This window comes from Ambystoma mexicanum, chromosome 6p (genome assembly GCF_040938575.1).
Source record: "Ambystoma mexicanum isolate Mex_15411 chromosome 6p, UKY_AmexF1_1, whole genome shotgun sequence".
NCBI classification, from domain to species: domain Eukaryota; kingdom Metazoa; phylum Chordata; class Amphibia; order Caudata; family Ambystomatidae; genus Ambystoma; species Ambystoma mexicanum.
In genome coordinates this window covers 710722936-710743155 of record NC_090935.1, presented here as the reverse complement: position 1 = coordinate 710743155, position 20220 = coordinate 710722936, and the positions used below count along the sequence as shown (strand labels likewise).

The following is a 20220-nucleotide window of genomic DNA, read 5'->3' as shown; positions in this document are numbered from 1 at the left end:
GCCCCCAAAAGGGCTAGTGAGGGAGAGCCCCCAAAAAGGATAGTGAGGGAGACAAATCCACTAATGATCTAGCAAAGAATCATTTGAGCAGGTTTGGCAGCAAAAGAAGTAGAATCTAAATTTGGAATTACAATATAATTAAAATGTAACATAGTAAACCTTGCTGCTAAATGACAGCTGTAAACAAACACTGCAGGGGACAGTTCAGTGGTATTTTTATTTGCTAGAGCGTAAATGGGCACATTGACAGGCTAGATCAATTAAACATTAACAAACTATTTCGGGATTGGTACATCAGAAAGCGTTTACAGTATCATGGTTCATCATACTGTTATGTTCACATCATTTGCACCAAAAGGAGTACAACAAACGATCAATTCCACAATTGAACCGAATCTCATTCCAAGTTTACGATGGTCGCCATCCCACTTAGCTGGAAGTAGACTCATGAATAAGTAAACCTAGACACCACGAGTTGAGCACTACCCAAGGAAAAAGTTTTACGGACCCCACCCATCCCTGAGAATGTATGATAAAAGCCATTTGCTGACCGGAAAAGCACATTTAAACTTGCCTTCATTCACTTCTTTAGCAGCTGGTGTCTGACAATAACGAAAGGAAAGACAAATCCACTGCCGAAGAACACAGTCATCATTGCTAGAAGTCGCCATTTGTTTTCCACGGAAAATGGAAGGTTCTGCTCGTATGGACAAAAAATAAAAAAAAAACAATGCATTATTGGACAGTACAATTTCATGACTTCAACGCGCTGCAAAAATGTTACATTTTACTTAAAACATTATGATCTTAAGCACCAACACCCGTAGATCTGGAAATGTAAAAGGCAACTGAAATAGGGACTGTTACCCTCTTATACACATGGCCATGTTACAGCATTTAAAAAGAAGAGGCTAATCAGATATTGATCAATAATGTTTGCAATGCAGGTCCAGCGTCTGGTAGAAGTGGCTCACAATGAATAGCAACAGGAAGTAAAACTACTTATCTGGAATAGTTGTATAGTGAAGCCTGAGCAGGGATTTTGCATTGCAGCGGTCACATAGCACGGGAGGCAGGGAATTGGTGGGGGCGAAGGGCAGCAGGGGAAGGTTATCTTTCTCAGCCTCATAACTTCAGGAACTTCTTTGTATAAGGGGTTGGGCTGGTAGGGTGTCCAAGAAGTTTGATAACCAAGTGAAAACTACGAACACCAGGAAACTGCAGAATACCCCCAGTCAAAGCCACCCAAGTAATCCATCAGAGGGGTCACGTCAAGAGTTAAAGGATTGCTGAAACAAAAGGTCAGCTTTTCTTTTTACCTGCAGGGGAGTGTTGAAACCCTTGGGGCTAATCAGTCTGCCCCAAAATTATTTCTCCTTGGTATGTGCCATGGTGAGATAAGTATTCTGTCGCTAGAAAATGCACGGTGCTAAAATCTGTGTGGTATCTGAATGGCTCCTTGTTTATACAGCCTAAAGCAGCTTCAGCACGAAAATGCCTCTTAACTTGTCTGTTGGTTAAGAAGGTTAAAAGAGTGCTTTCAGGTCATATTGAATATCGAGGTGGACAAGAAAGAAGTGGGCACACTAGTATAAAATGTGTTAACCCATGTTCTGAGCAAGTGCACTTCACAACACCCCAAGGACATGCTTAAAGAACAAAATTACAGTTGTACGAGTAGGTTTATCGCATCTTACCGACCACGCTATAAGTCTAAAATATTGTTGCCCACCCAACAGAGGACTGATTTTATCCATGACTAATTAAAATAAACGCAATGTTATACGCGGGTAAAAATTATTGGGAGCCATTTTGCTCCTCAACATGGCAGATCAGAGCATGTCTTCTCAGCACGGTTTGGTTGTTCCATTCAGTTTGAAATGTGTCAGCAGATGTCAAGACTGGTTCGAAGCAGCTTGAGCGATGCTCATCAGGAATGTCACCAGACTCAGCGGCAGACAGGATGATGTAGGGATGTGCAGGTGAGCTTTCCCAATGCGGGGCTCAAAGAATGTCAAGTGAAGAGACCACCAGGGTCAGCTCGGTAAGTCGATGGAGGGGTATGATATGACATTTGTAACGCGCTTATACACAAGTGTTTCAAGGCGCGACAAGGCAGGGAGGGGGGAACAAGGGGAACGATCCTACTAGGCCAGGTGTCATTTAGATCGCGCAAGTGTAAGGGGAAGAGAAAAAGTGCAGGGGGGGGGGGGGGAGTGCAGTACAAGGTAAGTAGAATAAAAATAAAAAAAATAGGGCCAGCTGGTGGCAAGGTAAGTGCAGACAAGTGCTGGGAGGGGGGGCTGTAGGGATACAGAGACAGTCCCGCAGTGCAAGTGGAGAGTGGCTGGGCCCAGTACCGAGGTCGGTGAGAGTGGCCCAGTTGCAGATTCAGTGCAGTGTCAGTGAAGAATTTAGCAGGGGAGAGGGAGAGAGAAGAAGCAAAGAGGAAGGTTTTGAGGTGCTTCCGGAACCGGAGATGGTTCTCCTCAAGTTTCAGGGAGGCAGGAAGGCTGTTCCAGAGGGATGCCCCTGCCGCGGAGAGAGATCTACCCCCAGCTCGTTGCTTCGAGAAGCGGCTGACCCTGAGGGAGTTGGAGACGGATGAGCGAAGGGCTCGGGAAGGAAGATATTTAGGAAGAGAGAGTTGAAGGTATTCAGGCCCCAGCAGGCCTTGTGGACAATGCAGAGGGTTTTGAACTTAATCCTCGCAGCCACTGGGAGCCAGTGTAGAGATTTCAGTCCTGGAGAGATACGGTCCCTGGGCTTGAGGCCAAGGACAAGTCTCGCAGTCCTGTTCTGGATGAGTTGCATAGGGCGGAGAGTGGATGCAGGCAGATGAGAGGTTGTTACAGTAGTCCAGCTTTGAGAGAACCAGTGCCCGGGAGACAGTGAGCTTCTGGGGGAAGGAGAGGAAGGGAAGAATACCTCTGAGGAGGTGCAGCTGGTAGTGTGACTTCTTAGAGACGTCAGATATATGAGGAGAGAAGGAGAGTGTGGAGTCGAAGATGACCGAGGTTTTTTGCCTTGCAGGTAGGAGCAGGAAGAGGGCCAAGAGAGGCTGGCCAGAGAGCTGCAGGGAAGGAGGGAGTGGGTGTGCCAATGAGTAGAATCTCAGTCTTACTGGCATTAAGGCAGGGGTCATTGGCGGCACACCATTCCTGGATAGCAGACAAGACAGTCAGAGATGAGAGGAGGAGGCCGAGGGTAGCCTGAAAATGAGCTGGGTATCGTCCGCATAGCACTGAAAGTTGGGGCAGAGAGCGGCGATGCGGTGGGCAAGGAGTGCCAGATACTGGTTGAACAGCCAGGGAGAGAGATTAGATCCCTGGGGGACACCACAGGTGGAAAAAAAGATGTCAGAGAGGAAGGACCCCAGTTGGACCTGGGAGGGTGGATTGGAAAGGAAAGAGGTCAGCCACGCCAGAGCCTGACCAGTGATACCCAGGTTATCACGGAGACGGTTGAGCAGGATGGCATGGTTGACCATGTCAAAGGCAGAAGAGAGATCGAGCAGAATGAGAACACACGGAGTGTTGGAGTCGAAGTTCAAGAGCAGGTCCTCACAGATGTTCAGGAGAGCAGTTTCCGTGCTTCTGGCAGCTCTGAAGCCAGATTGATGGTCATGAAGACTACCAACAGATTCAGCATGGAGGTTAAGCTGGGAGATGGCCAGTTTCTCCAGGAGCTTGCCCAGGAAGGGAGTGATGGCGATTGGGCGATAGTTAGCAGGGCAGGAGGGGTCGGAAGAGGGTGCACAAGGGAGTGCTTAAGGGGGATGGGAAGACTCCAGAGGCGAAGGAGTGGTTGCAAAAGTCAGCCAGGGCAGGTGCCAGGGAGTCGATGTGGTCCTTGATAGTTTTGGAGGAACAGGGGTGAACCTGTTTAGACGAGACTTTCATAGATCGGACTTGTCTGGAAACCTCGTCAGCAGAGAAAAGGGGAAAGGCAGAGAAGGAGGGAGGGGGGTGGCTGCAGAAGGGCCAGAGGAAGAGCAGGGAAGAGAGGGAGGGAGGTTATAGGAGGAGAGCGAGGACAGGATGTCCTGGGTTTTAGAGATGAAGTGAGAGGCCAGTGCAGTGCAGAGGGCCTGGGAGGGGACAGGAGAGGTAGAGACTCCTGCAGGGTTGGCAAGCTCCTTGCAGATTTTAAAGAGTTCGGCCGAGTTGTTAGATGCCACAGAGATGCGGGCTTGGATAAGGGCTCTCTTCTTGGTGAGAACGGAGAGACAGTATTGCCTTTGGAGCAGGCGGCAGGCCAGTTTGTCAGAGGATGAACAACAAGCAAGCCATTTCCTCTCTGCCACCCTGCACTTGCGTTTTAGGGTGACGAGATCCGAGTCATACCAGGAGTTACATTTGGCTTTGGGCTTCAGGCGGAAACTCATGACGGGGGCAAGGATATCAAGAGTATCAGATATAGCAGAGTGGAGCATGGAGAGGGCTGTGTCAGGGTGGGAGTCAGCCGAAGCGGGGGGGGGGGGGGTGAGAAGGTGGCAGCGAAAGCCTCAACTGACACGCGCTTCATGGGTCGGATGACCGAGAAGGTGGGTGGCAGTGATGAGGGAGGCTTTGCCTGTGGGGTAGGGAGGGTGAGGTGGGAGGATAGGAGAAAGTGATCACTCCAGGAGAGAGGGACGGAGAGGGGAAGGTCAGAAGAGATCAGAGCATCAAGAGTGTGCCCTGCAGAATGAGTAGGCCCAGACGGGAGGAGAGAGAGTCGCAGAGGTCACCAAAGAGTCCAGAGGGGGGACAGGAGGCATCCAGGTGGATGTTGAAGTCACCAAGAAAGGAGTTGAGTGGTTGAGGACAGGAGTGAGGAGAGGTCAGCCCACTCAGAGAGGAAGGAGGAAATTTGACCAGGTGGCCGACAGATAGCCACGGTAAGGGAATGGCAAGGAGAGAGAGAGAGAGAGAGACGGCAGACAAGACATTCAAAAGAGGAGTAGGTCTGCGTAGGAGTGACAGTGGCAGGAATCCACTCAGGGAAGATAAGGGCTACACCCCCCTGCACGGTTGGGCCTGGGCACGGCGAGGATCTTGTAACCGTCAGGTAGGAGTGTGGCAAAGCTGGTGACAGAGCTGGCCGTGAACCATGTCTCAATGAGACAGAGGACGGTTCGAGCAATGCAAGTAAAGCAATGCTTCTTGAGTTAAGACGATGCAATGATGCCCTACAGCTGGCACGCAAGTGAACTGGTTGGAACTGCGGTACAAAAGTCAGAAGGTGCAAAAGACAGCTCAGAGGGTTCTGTTGCCTCAAACATACTCATACCACAGCTCAAAGACAAGATTGCTCCTGGTAGTCTTGCCTCCAGGGTCTCAAGGAGAAGTGGAGCCCTTTCTTCAGGCCCCTAAACATAGGGGAGGCCGATATCTTCGTGGGGGACGGGGCCTTAGGCACAGGCAGCAGTGTGGTTGGCAGATATGCAGGTCTTGTTCCATCAGCAATTCACCCCCAATGTGCCTGGAGATGGCTAGTGAATAGTGCTTGCCTTGGAACACCTGCCTTCGCCTCACAACTAGAAGACTTTGAATGTGTACAAAATCAAGTTTATCCCCCCTGTTTATGACAAACACACAAAAAACAAAGGACTGCTCTTCGAACAGAATCTTGACCGGTTGAAGTATTGGGAAGATTCAAAACTGGTGGGAGACCCCTTCTTTTAAAATCAAAGGTCTGCACAAAAGCAAGACGCCTAAAGGGTCCAATCCTGGCCTTGGAACAAATTGAAATCACCCTAAGTGATCCTTGCTATAGGGAGCACGAGCAAAGAGGCAGAGATAAATAAAATGGTGGAACCTTGCTATGGCTATAAGGAGCTCCCTCTATCTACACTAATGCTGCCGCATAGAATTAAAGGCCCTTTTGGTATGCATTCCTTTTGAGAAGGTGCGTGTTCTCCGATTCCTGTTCCCAGAACAGCTCCTGTGGAGTGTGTTACATGCCCTCACAAAGGAAGACAACCCCTAGGTACAGTCCTGCTGGCAGTGGCAAAGATACTTGCTTGTTGGTGGTGGGGGGGGGGGGGTTGTTAAACTGGCTCACAGGGCTGACGTGGGATATAAAATGAATGGCATGGATAACAGATGCTGGCCACCATACCTTAAACACGGGTATTTCTTATATTCCTGAAGGTGCTGTGCACCCGCAGGGTTCTATGCCCGCACTTGTTTCCCAGAGCTGCTTGCCTTCGCCAGGACCCCTTGGAAATAAGAGGAACCATTATCTCCCCCCGGGAGAAGGGCGATTACAGTCTTCCGAGTAGATGGTCAGGTACCACCAGCCAAGATCTCAACTGCCGACCCTCAGACTTTGGGCACCATACCCAGCACTGCACTTGGCAAAATGTATAGTGCTTCAGGCTTTATTCCTCTACGCAGACTTGATTGTGAATACCAGCAGCCAAGCCCAATCAAATGCTGAGAAGTTCCTTTCACCAAAAGGTAAAGTACTGCTGCGAGACTACAGGCAACACCACTTAGCACGGCACTTGCCAAACGTGTTTATGTAATTTGTGTACTTGTCAAAGGCATTGCTTTAAAAGGAATTATTTTTTAAGCTCAAAACCTTGACAAATACTAACATGTCTATGAAGATACATGGTAAGTGCTTAAATCTCAGACTAGGGCCAAATCACATTATCAACACCCCAAGCAAATGATCCTGAGCAAATAATTTGTGTCTTATCTGCCAGATGTCAAGAGTCGCTAGAAGTGACATTGTAAGCAGCTTTTGTCATTTAAATAAATTAAAAAAGTACTCTGGTGGGCATCTCCAACAGTCAATTAAGAGGGGTCGTGGGAGTTTTAGTCCCAAACAGGGGAGTCACAGGTTGCAGACCCTTGCGCTAGAATATAGGCTTCCAACATATAGCCAGCGAGCAAAAGTGAACACCAATAATTGACCTTGGGCAAGAAAGAATTGATGTGCCGTGCTTATATGGCAAATTATGGCTGGCTAGTTCTCTAACTAGCAATTTTGAACCCAGATAATAGTGACCTTTCACACTGCACACCAAAAATACAGTTTGACAAGTAAAACTTGATTCCTCTACCACAGATGCTCTACAGTAGGGTTCTCAAAACTTTAGCTCGCCACCCGTTGTGGACCACAACATCAGACCCAGACTGCATAGTCAATGTTGGGGAATCATGGAGTCAATGTCCAAAACATCAGGAGAGTTGTAGATCACAGCCACTGCTGGGGCATCAGCATCAAAGGCTGATGACGTGCCTTATGACGGTATTTTAAGTTATGTCACTTCTGACAATGTCAATGCACACGTGATTTAGAGGGTATGTCTTGCCACATAGAGCCACAAATCCATGTATATACCCTCAAAACAAATCTCAGGTTGCGCCACTGTATACATAGCAATCATGTATTTTGTGTGCTAGGTGCTAACTTGAGTGGCAGAGGCATTATAACTCAAAAGGAGGTGCTGGGGTAAAGAGGAGCATTAAGGACTCTGTTCAGTCTGTGCGCACCAAAAACTGCTTCGGATGCGCCACACCTCGAAGAGTCCTGCAAAATAATTTTGTAAAGCTGGCCAGTGTAGTAGGGCTTAACAGTACAACGACCGAAATCGCTACAAGATCGTGCAGCCTAGAAAGGCGCATTACTTTTACACCAAAAGTAAAGAGCCAAATGCCACGCTAACAAACTGGTGACATATTCACATACTACTGATGTGGTCTGTGTTTAATGGGCAACCTCTAGAAGAATTTGACACAATGGGGAATATAAAACAAAAGGATATCATTTCTAGCGGGATGGCGGTGAATTGGCGCCATGATCTAGTATTGAAAGACGCGCGTACTAGCGTCGATCCTATAGTGTGCGAAGACTCGTTTCTATTTATGAAGACTGATAGCTCATTCTCGTGAAATCGTGGTGTTGATTCCCGCAACAGAGCGTCAGGGCACAAACATTAAGGGGACGGGGGGTGAGGAAAGAGTTAGGAAACATACCATCTGTCGACATTTTAAATTATTCAAAATCAGCTGAACCCATTTAAAAACGTAAATATCAAGACATGAATTCGTGCACATATCGTCGCAGATGGAGCACATGCTGTGCCGGTGCATCAGAAAGCGTTTACAGGATCATTGGAGCCCTCATAAAGTGTTATGCTCTCATCACTTGCAACGAGTACAACGATGTGCGCCGTGTGCGCCCCTTTAGAAAAAACTTGCAAATGAGGGACGAGCACCGTGATGATCGTGATCTGAGGAACAGGGCACCCGCAGAGAAAAGACGTCGAATCGAAAATGGCGGGTTGTCTCAATTTGACAATACAAGTTTGCCAAACAAATTAACGAAGCAGACAAAACTACAGTCGATTGTCATTTACCTGTCCTGGTCCCTCTCCATAGTGGGACCTGCGAACGACAGAAGTGGCGAATCTGCGAACACTCTGTCCAAACATGATGGGGACGAAAGAAACACTGCGATCTTGCGTCTCTCAGCGACCTTCTAAAACGACAGGAAGTGGGAAGGGCAGGAGCATTGTGGGAGTTTAGAGGTTGTAGAGGAGATAGAAGCACACGGTCTGTTTCCTATCACTGGGAATTGTAGTCCAGTTTGTCCGTAACAGACAATCGTACAAAGACCTAGCATGCAAAATAAGACTACAATACCCACGCAAGACTAATATTTGTCATACAAATCGTAAAACGCGCTTTCTTTTTTTACGACTATGCACTTCAATTGGCATGTTTTTTTTCATTTCGGGTCCCGTAGAACTTTATTAGCATTCTAATGAACAACAGTCAATGTCTGTTTTTAATTAGGACCGGAAGCCTACCATCCCCGTTCTCTTGTTCGTAAGGGATACCGTCATCTTGAAATTGAAGCTATTTAGTTTTCTTAATATACGATTTTGTCCGACATATATTGTTATACATGTGTGTACAAGGATATACTTAATTTTTTAGCACACACATTACAATTGTTAATAGTATCACTCGAAATATTACAAGTGTTTTGTAGTTTCAAATATATACATTCACGGAAACCGTTATTAATAATTGAAAGAAACTGTCATTTTGGTGCAATACATTCTAGCTGTCCAAATCGGATATTAGCTGAACTTCACAATGGCGAAAAATGTATCAGGAGAAGAGCGCGCGGGCAATCTCTTTTCTATGTCCAGTGAGTCCAGCACCTGACATCTCTTCCCGGCAGTGCGTGAGATGGTGCCCCGTGACAGCAGCTGATCGACCCGCCACCGCTTGGGAACCCGTCAGGTGAACTCTGAATGGAGACTGTATTCTGATTAATACGGTCGTTATGCCGATCGCAGCGCCCTTCATCAGCTCTGTGCAGAAGCTGGTACTATATGAAACGAGAGCCCGTTATTTCCTCGTTGGGAGCAATCATGCAGAAACCAAATATCGCGTTTTGAAGATCGACCGTACCGAGCCCAAGGATTTGGTAGTTATTGACGACAAACATGTATATTCTCAGCAAGAAGTTCGGGAGCTCCTTGGACGCTTGGACATGGGCAACAGAACAAAAATGGGCCAGAAGGGATCCTCTGGATTATCGCGAGCTGTCTCTGCTTTTGGAGTGGTCGGCTTTGTACGCTTTTTAGAAGGTTATTATATAGTGTTAATAACCAAAAGGAGGAAAATGGCAGATATCGGTGGACATGCAATATACAAAATTGAAGACACTAGTATGATATACATTCCCAACGACTCTGTTCGGGTTACTCACCCTGATGAGGCTAGGTATGTCCGAATCTTTCAAAATGTGGATCTTTCTAGTAATTTTTATTTTAGCTACAGCTATGATTTGACACACTCCCTCCAGTACAACCTAACAGTTTTGAGGATGCCTCTTGAACTACTCAGAAACGAAGCCACGCCTCAAACCCATCAAGAAAGCTTTGATATTTTTGAAGATGAAGGACTTGCGCAAGGTGGGAGTGGTGTGTTTGGTATTTGTAGTGAGCCTTACATGAAATATGTATGGAATGGTGAGCTTCTAGAGACCGTAAAGGACAGTGTGCATCATGACTGGTTGCTGTACATCATTCATGGCTTCTGTGGGCAGTCAAAGCTGTTAATCTATGGCCGACCAGTATATGTCGCGCTCATGGCCAGAAGATCAAGCAAATTTGCCGGGACACGTTTCCTTAAGAGAGGAGCCAATTGTGAGGGTGATGTTGCCAATGAAGTAGAGACTGAACAGATTGTCTATGATGCATCAGTCATGTCCTTTACTGCTGGGAGCTATTCTTCCTATGTGCAAGTTCGAGGATCAGTGCCACTGTACTGGTCACAAGATATTTCAACTATGATTCCAAAGCCACCAATAACATTGGACCAAGCCGATCCATTTGCGCATGTAGCTGCTTTACACTTTGATCAAATGCTTCAGAGGTTTGGCTCGCCTATTATCATTTTGAATCTTGTGAAGGAACGAGAGAAACGCAAGCATGAAAGAATTCTGAGTGAAGAACTTGTTTCTGCTGTGACCTATCTAAATCAGTTTCTGCCCCCCGAGCACTGTATTGAATATATTGCATGGGACATGGCTAAATATACAAAAAGCAAGCTGTGCAATGTTCTTGACCGACTTAATGTGATTGCTGATAGTGTTGTCAAGAAAACGGGATTTTTTGTTAACCGTCCAGATTACTACTGTAGCACGCTGCGGCCTGATGAGAAATGGAATCAACTTGGTGGAGTAGTTGTTCCAACTGGTCGTTTGCAAACAGGTGTTCTTCGAACCAATTGTGTTGACTGTCTGGATCGCACAAACACTGCCCAGTTCATGGTGGGGAAATGTGCTTTGGCATATCAGCTTTATTCCTTAGGACTAATTGATAAACCCAATCTTCAGTTTGATACTGATGCTGTTAGGTTATTTGAAGAACTTTATGAAGACCATGGAGACACCTTATCCCTCCAATACGGTGGGTCTCAGCTTGTCCATCGGGTGAAGACCTACAGGAAAATTGCACCTTGGACACAACATTCTAAGGATATCATGCAGACTCTGTCCAGATACTACAGTAATGCTTTCTCAGATGCTGACAGACAAGACTCAATTAATCTGTTTCTAAAGATATTTCAGCCTGCTGAAGGAAAACATCACCTCTGGGAACTTCCTACAGATTTTTATTTACATCACACAAACACTATGAAGCTTTTACAGACCAAAAGAAGCTACACATTTTGGTGGACACCAGAGATATTAAAGTATTTGCCGCTGCCTTATGATGAAGTGCCCTGTGTAGAAAACCGAAGAAAGATGACAATTAAAAAGTTTAACAAATCTGATGAAGAGACTGATATCCATAATGAGTTCTTTCGGCCATACGAGCTTAGCAGTTTGGATGAAACCTTTTGTTTGGCAATGACGAACTCTGCAAGAGATTTCACCCCAAAGAACCTTGGAATCGACCCAAGTCCCTTCACTGTGCGCAAGCCAGACGAGACAGAAAAATCGGTTCAGGGTAGCAAAACTAACAAGGAGGAAACAGTACTACTTCAGCGTAAAACAGCAGCCAGCGCACCCCCACCCCCAAGTGAGGAAGCTGTATCCAGCAGTTCGGAAGATGATTCTGGAACAGATAGAGAAGATGAGGGGGCAGTTTCCCAGCGGTCAACACCAGTAAAAATAACTGAAACGGGGGATGGCACCAAAATTACTGAAAATTCTTTTCAGCCGACAAAGGAGGTTTATGGGGTTAATCTTTCAGAGACTCCTTCAGAGGGTGACCTTAGCATATACACAAGATTTGTACATTTGGGGCAGAGTCAACATAAACCAGACCGGAACAGCCAGCAACAACGTTCAACAAACTCGGATAGTGTGATTAACGTAACGCATATCTCTTCATTCACTCAAGACAGCATATATGAGGTCCAGCCCCCTAAAGTTGACAAGAAGTCAATCGAGATTTTCACTGCTCATATCCAGGCTGGCCTTGGGCACATGCCATCAATGGCAAAGGATGATGTCCTCATCTATCGGGAGTACATTAGGAATAGGTACATGTGAAAACATAATGGTAATAACTTTAAAGTTCTGATGGTAGCTGACAACCCGTACCAGCTAGCCAGTCGAAATGATGGTGTTGTGGTTTGTTAGAAAAACCACAATCGGTTTATTTTTCCATGCACATGGTTATCTCGCCTCGTGCCATTAGAGAAGACAAGTGGAATATTGCAGAATATCCTAACCTAAAAGGCTCCAATACTTGTGTCCATGAATTCAACAAGTTGCGCGAGCCTGAAAGCAATAGTTGAATATCTTTATTATCGTTATATTTCTCAACTTCAACTAAAGTACTGCTCACTTGCATATTGGTTATATATTAAAATTAAGAAAACAATGATCACAGTAATTTTTCGAGGAGGTCCAGTCTTTGGTATTAACGCATTTATCGAGGCAATTGTTTTCCAATTGCAAAAGATACACTACTATCTAATCAGACCTTTTAGACGTTCGCTTAAATAGCATGTCTTCAATTCTTCAATTACATGGTAAAGGGGCTTAGCCCTCTTGTTGATGATTTTTCTGTAGGTCAACATTTCAGCCTTGCCACTGGTGTCCGTGTGATCCGATACAGAATTGTACTGTGTGTTTGCCATAATCCCAGTACCGTATCCGTTCCTATTGGACTGCATAGACCCTTCAAACGGATGGCCAATTGCCCATGCGTTGGTGTTCAAAGTCGGCCCTGACGTTTAGAAAAAAAGGTTAAACATTGTTCCTAATTGCAGAGGGGGTGCGTTTTCTTCCGTGACATGTTTCCCTTGCACGTCTTGTGTGCACCATTGTTCTCCCCACACAGTCTACTTATTAATAATCTATGCTTCGTGGAATTGCTCATGTTAAGCTCCCTCTGGTTAAAAGCAAGGGAGAGGGTTGGATTGAGAAAAGCACGTTTTCCATAATAGTTTCCTTTTTAAGTGAATTTATTTTTAAATATTTTTTTTTCAGTTGCACCAAGGGAATGGGTGATAGTCTGTGAACCATAGACTAATTGTTCACATGCTTTTTCAGTAAGAATATCAGTTACCGATGAGCTCATTGGTCTATGTAGTTAAATACAAAGCAGTACTTTCCTCTCTTATAGTTACAAACAGGTGGACAGTGGACATTTTCTTCCTGTGTGTAATTTATTTTTAAATTTTTTTTTTTTTTTTTTTTTACAAGACCCTGATTTCACCCATTTTATTGTTATACCCTTGCCATTCCAGGGTTCGAAATTGAGATTTAATGAGCAGGAGCTAAAGCCAGCTCCTGGGTGTCAGGCATCACCCAATAGGGAGGAGCGACCGCTGGCAAACCAGGAGGGAGTAGCGAGCACACAGCAAAGCAAACTTTCACATACAATGCACACTTTTACTTATTGCCCGTTTGGTATGATCTATTTGGTTTAAATGTGTACGAGATGTGTCACAATACCTTGTTATTAATTACTGGGCAGACCGAATAATGGGCATCTAGTATTAACAAAACAAGTTTATCCTTAACCACCTTGCCCGAGCCAATCTCATTAAAAATGACGAGTTATGCCTTTCCACAAACTTGCTTTTATTACCTATCTCCCAATATACAGACTGGTCTTTAAAATATGAAGGACCAATGCAGTTCTGTGGGTTACAGCGCCTGCCACAAAAATCTGTGCAAACTAAAAGTCATCTGTTTGAATCCCAGCTTTTTATCTTTCGGAGGTCAATAAAGTGATTCTAATTGAAACGGATAATACTGTTGCAGGATGATTTACATACTAAGACGAACCAAACGCGCTCTAAAAACAAGTTGTGTGTTAAACATGCGTTTGTCCTTCCTATATACAACAATCCTCTTTATTAAATGAGCTCACATACCAGTAACATGTGCCTAACATGCATTCAGAACGCGTGTGAACACAGATGGAACTGCCTCGAACCTCCCTGAAAGCAGGCAAGTCTCTCCATGTTCTCCTAAATGCAGAACCACTGTTTGTTCTTGTATGGCTTCTTCTGTGTGCCCCTTATCAGACTCTTGTGTCCTGTAGGCTTCACTATCTAGAGTACTTTCTGTTTCTGGAGCTTTTCTCATCCCCACGCTGGGCACAGCATGCAGGTCTATCTGTGGACAGCTGGTGGGGATATGAAATTGATTGTTTGGTTTAATTCATCTTTTATAACGCGCTTCTCTGCGTTTTCTTGCTTCTAAGAGAACAGCATTGCTTCTGAGCTATCCTCCTACCCTTGCTCATTGACACAGGAAGTGTTCAGGTAAAACGGAAGTACAATGCCTGGTATTTGGAAACTCTTTGCTTTAGAGTGTTGTAGATGACGGTGGCGTGCCATCCTTTTTGGTTCAACAAAAATGTATTTCCTCAATAATTGTATGTCCTGCTGGTAGCTGTCAAACATGCTAATCAATGTGCATATATTTAAAGTATGTCCTTGAATCCTAACCCAAATAATGTTTACTTGGAAACCTGCACACACCCTAATAATAGAAGAATTTGTAATGACAATTAATTTAGACGTTCCTTTTCTCTTAAAAGCAATTCTAACAACGCAGCCCATAACCCATTCATGAATGAACTCATTCAATACTACAGAAGGAATTGCTCTAACACAAAAGACCAGGGCCGGTCTTTGTGTCGGGCAGCTCAGGCGGCTGCCTGACGTCAGTCAGCCTCTAGGGGGTGCTCACCTGAGCCTCGAGCCGGTGCTCCTGCAATTTGCAAAGCCAAGGCCAGGTCGCACGCACCAGCCGCAGCCAGGCCAGCACGGCAAATTCATCATTAAATGTTACGTTCGTTTTGTCTTGCTACCACACTGCAGCGGCAGCCTCGGCCCTCAGGCTGGGCAGCAATTGGGAGGCAAATTGGCAACATTTGTTGCTTTCTTGACTTCCCCCACGGGTGGTGCCAGTGTTGTTGGCGCCAGCCAGGCCCATGGGCGCACGTGCCCTCCTTCAGACCATGCGCGTGCAATTAGTGCACTGCTACTGACACAGTGACAGAATATCACAGTGACAGGAAGGCCGAAGGATTGATTCTGGCTGGCGGTGTTGCGGTTGAAAAGAACCCTCTTTTTGCGAGATAAAAGGAGTGGGCGCAACCGTGCGCAGCAGGTTATGGTAAGTGTTTTGGGGGTACTGCTGGTGATGGCCCGCCCGTGATCTTGGCAGCTCCTTTGGCTGCTGCTGCAGATGCTTTCTTTTCTATAATTCACAAGTTAGCAAGAGCATAGTGCTAAATCTAACTCCTTCAAGTGCAGTAACCAAGACAACTCCCAGAATGTATCTGTTAAATTGAAGTTCATAACCGAGAAGTAGTGCCCCATAAGTCTTCTGGTTGCCCTAATTCAGGGTCCACTATGCTAACTAAAAGGCATGAGAGTTATTGCACCTGCTGCAAGGATCGGCATTTAAATATGCATGCCTCAGATTTAAATTAGCTTCAGTGAGTTAGCTCAATAGCTTGCATTGTACTGCAGCAGAAATTTGTTCCGTGCTCCTGTGAGTCACAGATTTGAATACTGCTTTGCTGTCATGGCTTAGTGGGTTAGGCTGCTACGATTTGTGTATGACCTGCAAACTACGGATTCAAACCTTTGCTTGTGGGATAGTTCAGCGAGTTGGGCGGCTGCAGGCTGCAGCTGATATGTGTGGGCAGCCTACAAGACAAAGGATAGCATCTAGCTTGGGTAAGATAGCTCAGGAAGTCAATCTACTGCGGTACAGGAGCAAACAGTGAGGAAAAGATTTGTCTCCTCCTGGTAACAGTCCAGCCCTGTCCCCTGCCCCAATGAGTATGGGCACTTGAATTAACGCACCGGCTGAAAATACTATTATGCAGTCTACAAGTGACACAGTTGAATCCTACTTGGCAATTGTAGCTTAATGGGTTACTACTGCAAACAACATGTTAATGCTTGCTGAGCCAGTTCATGGTTTGAGCTGCTGCTGCTGTATCATAGGTGAAAAGCATGCTTGGTGGAAATGGCAGAGTTGATTAAGCTCATGCAACCCACAGCAACCTTCACATCAGTGGGTTCAATCAGGCTTGTACTTGTGTGCAGGGAAATGTCAGAAGTGCAGGCTCAACATGCTAGTGGGGCCATGTTTTTTCGTCAAACTGGGCCAGGTGGATGTGTTACTTCGCTGTGCAGCTAGAGGCTTCGACCAGTGTTATGGATGAAATATACTTTAAAATACACACGGCAACACTACAACAGTCTCTCAAAAAAGCATCAAAATTACTTTATTGATTATGGGAAACATTTTATTGTGGTCCAAACCAAGGCTCCAGTCTGATCCTGGGTTCAGTCCTTCTTTTTAGGAGAGGTTGGTATTTTCTCGTGTTGAGATCCTTACACGAGGTTCTTGGTACTAGTTCAAATCCCAAAGAAGTCCATTCGTCCTTTCATCCCTCCAACGTCGCTAAAGAGGGCAACATGGAGGAGAAAGTAAACACACGTGGGGCAGATTACAGAACTTTTGCCCCAGTGCATGTGCAATTTTACATGGTATTAGCATTAGGGCAAACATGGCTCTAGAGCAAAACAAGTATTCATTCAATGAATCTTTGCACCAGGGCAAAGTTTGTACGCGTTCTAATAAGCAATGTTATTGTCTTAGTGAAAAACATTTATTCTTTCAGTGCCTTTTTGCACCAGGACAAAGCTTCCCATAGTATTAGCACCAGGGCAAACTTTCCCCTGGTGCAAAAATGCATTGAAAGAATACTTTTTTTTGCAGATGGCCAATTTTTGACTGAGTGGCAATATTGTGCAAAATTGCACTTGCATCGGTGCACCATTTCTGTAATGTGGGCTTGGGTTTTACACCAAAACGAGACTGTAATCGTGTGATAGAACGTAAACAGTATCTTCTCACGGTTGTGCCATTTTGTTTCAGAAGGTCTTTACAGGCATTGCATTGGGACTAATGGAGGAACACAGGCACATCTAGTGCTCTTTTAGTGAAATTAGAAATGTTATTTACTCTTTGGTTTTTGAGCTAGAGCCGTCTATAAACTCTTAAACAACATTGGTTTCGAACCGAATATTATAACATTCACTCACTGAACAATGCAAAACGCGTGAGTGGAAACGCTGCTCACTGCTCTGGTCCGAAGAGCAGGTGTGCACTGAGCTCCGGTCTGGCCATTTGTTAGTTTTGTTAATATGGTGTGCCAAAAGTAAGCTCCTTCAGCATGCTGTGCAGTTTTTATCTCACTTATGAGAAAATGTGATAATTTATATGACTTTTGATCACTTCATGAATACCTCTTTGGCATATGCTAACTGCGCACGCATTGCAGTGCGTCACCACAAAGCGCTCAAGGATTGCTTTTAAAGTTCAGAATGGGTGTTAACGGCTGCCCTCGTTTCCGAAGAGTAACAATGAGGATACGAGCCCAGAGCGTGGGTCGATCACATTCGCAGGAGACATGTCCCAGGCCACACTAGGACAACTCAAACAAGGATTGGCAATGCCAACAGTTTGGGCTATTGTGCGGTCATGAGAAATGCACTTACCATATTCACAGCCATAGTGGTATTGACTACTCATTGTTGGTAGCAGGTGCAAAATGGTGCGAGTACCTGGGCATCTAATAGCAGTGCCTGGCAAATGCTTAAAACTTATGCACAAACCATAAATGTTGTCTTTTGCCAATGCTCATTTTTAGCAGGATCTCGGTGAAGGATACGCAGAGTGCTTTTAAATTAAGTGGTGTTATTTCCATCTAATTCTTTGAGTGCCCCTAATTACAATATTTGTAATATAAAATGTTTGTCATTTTTTGTGGGAGGGCCACCAATGATGCTTCCTTCCTGGGGTGTAATCTGGTCTAAGACCGGCCCTGCAAAAGACAGTTACTCCATCACGAGTTGTACATTTAACGAATCTGTGTTTTCACTTCTTGGCTCTGAGGATGATGAGATTCCCGAAAATATTCCTACACAGTATGGTTTGATAAGAGTGCTTCCTTTGTAGGTCGCTCCTCTAATTTCTCCTATACTTTACACTGAGTAAAAGATCACACACTATTAGCATGGGTCATGAAGCCCCCATCTGCTGTCTTGAATGGACTGTGGAAAAGATGTATGTGAAATTCATGACGTTTTACACAAGCTGCAATTTATTGACAAACGTGATACTAAGTCGCTTTTCTTGATATCCTCTTCACCACCACCATTTCGATATATTTGTCTTTCCTCAGAATTAATGCTGATCCCCATACCTCGTGACATTACCCACAGCAGAAAACTATGTCCCATTTAGTGGCTATGGTCTTTGAGAAGAGAGATGCGGATTTGAGTCTGGTAGGAGAGCGCTCCATCTCTGAGCATTTGGAGGAATATCTTGGACGCATCCTGGTGTGTCAGACAACTGTTCCGTGATGCAGAGAGCAGTTCTCAATTGCCAATTGCATCCTGCTTTTCACCTTGTCCACCTCCGATCTTTATATCCTTCTGTGGGTTTCTTCTCCATCCATAAAAAACAAATCTGCTCATGACTGCACATGGGCCTGTCTTTTCCCACAGAACCCTTCTTATGATATTAAAAATGCTGTTTTACATAATTTTGTATAAACTCGTATAGACCCTTAGAAATAGACAAGTGCTGTTTGTGTTGGTGTAGTTGAAATATGATTTTAAAGCATTATTAATCAATTTTTAAAAGAAATTACCCATGCCCGTGTAGATAATATTTGTTTGCTCTGTTTCTGTGGATTTCACTGCCTTCTTAGAAAACTTTTTTTTTTCACTTTTAAAATAACATTTTAGGGTAGAGCCAGATCCATGCAAAGCCGAAGACGTTTAAAAAAAAAAAAAAAAAAAAACCTGCTGACCCTCTTGGATCCTTTTAGAAATCATATATTATCTTTTTTTTCTAGTGGGGACTAGGAAGGTCTAAAAAAAAAAAGAAAATCATCCTTGGAGCTCTGCAAGTGCACACACTCCCATGCAGGCTACTGCCAAAACCTGTAGCAATAGGAAAACATGAAATTTGTGAAAAAACGCTTGACACTTGTAACATTAATATTTAGGGTTGTGCCCTTCGTCATTTTTTATTAAATTCCAACTTGGACCTCATATTAATTAGAATGATGACGACAAACAGAGAGCATTGGTAAAAAAAATTTTAAAAAATGAAAAAAAACACCCACAAGCGCAAAGCTAATAGAGCTGACTTTCTAAATGTGGATGATATTCTTTTCTTCCAGAGTATTGTACGGCTCCTGCTGTTGTTTTATGCTTCCTCCTTTACAGGATCTGCAGCAGTGCCTTCTCACTGTATGGTTGTATGTAGGTTGGAAGGTTCTTACAGTGAGAGGAAATGTAGGTTGTGTGTGTGTGTATTTGAGGAACTCCAGACCACACAGGTGAATACAGTAGAATTGACAAGAATTCCAGAGAAAACCCATAGCATTTGGCGGAAAAGGCAAATGTGGCATCCACTGCTTGGCCAAATGTGGCCACCAGAACTTAGTACAGTACTCTGGTTCTAATCTAGCTGTTCATGAACCAATAAATACTGCTTGCCCCCACTCCAAAGAACCCAGTATTATATATGCGGAATAATGTGGCCTCCAGCACTTATTTTTCCTTCTGATACAATGTAATAATAACACTGGCCAATATTGATGTTCTGTTTTCAAGTTATGCCTTATGCCAAGTGCTGGCATTGTATGCCCAGGTTTAGCACTAATATTGCAGAAACGGACACCAAATGCACAGGTATGCCATCACACACTCGCACTGCATGCCAGCTTCTGGCATCATTAGCCAAGCTACTCAAGCAATGTGCCATGCAGCATCATCACATTTTCGGGTACTGACATACTTGCTTTGGTATTTCCATATTGTATCATAGTACTCCATTCTTTTGCAAGGCGTTGCTAGCATATAACAAGGTAGTCCCACAATAGGCCCAGCTAGATCCCAATGCTGAGCATTGCTAGGCATTGACTACAAAGGGACAGGTACTCGCACCATAGCCACTGACCCACCCATGAACTCTCGCACCTCTGCGTGTGCAGAGCCACCTCCCTATAGGCATTCATGCTTGCAAATAAACCTACATGTACCCATGCAGAAATAAAGACAAAGGCTCTGTAGGCACCCGTGCTCACGTAGCCTTCCACAAATGCACTCGCACCTGCACACACGCTTTTGATTCCCCCATCCATCTATGCCCCAACACATTCAAGTAAGCACACACACATGCCGAAACGTA

General features: G+C 44.9%; 1 protein-coding gene and 1 non-coding gene across 2 annotated transcripts; one reads left to right on the top strand and one right to left on the bottom strand.

Annotated features, from left to right (window-relative positions):
• Window positions 1–290: 290 nt before the first annotated feature.
• On the bottom strand, window positions 291–352 carry LOC138512402 (small nucleolar RNA Z39). The gene has a single exon (XR_011281234.1). It is a non-coding gene; the product is annotated as a small nucleolar RNA Z39 (small nucleolar RNA).
• Window positions 353–9152: 8800 nt separating this feature from the next.
• Window positions 9153–13732, top strand: FIG4 (FIG4 phosphoinositide 5-phosphatase). Its single transcript, XM_069627583.1, has one exon. It carries the CDS (start codon window positions 9295–9297, stop codon window positions 12016–12018), a length of 2724 nt encoding a protein of 907 aa, XP_069483684.1. The 5' UTR covers window positions 9153–9294; the 3' UTR covers window positions 12019–13732.
• The last annotated feature ends 6488 nt before the right edge of the window (window positions 13733–20220 follow it).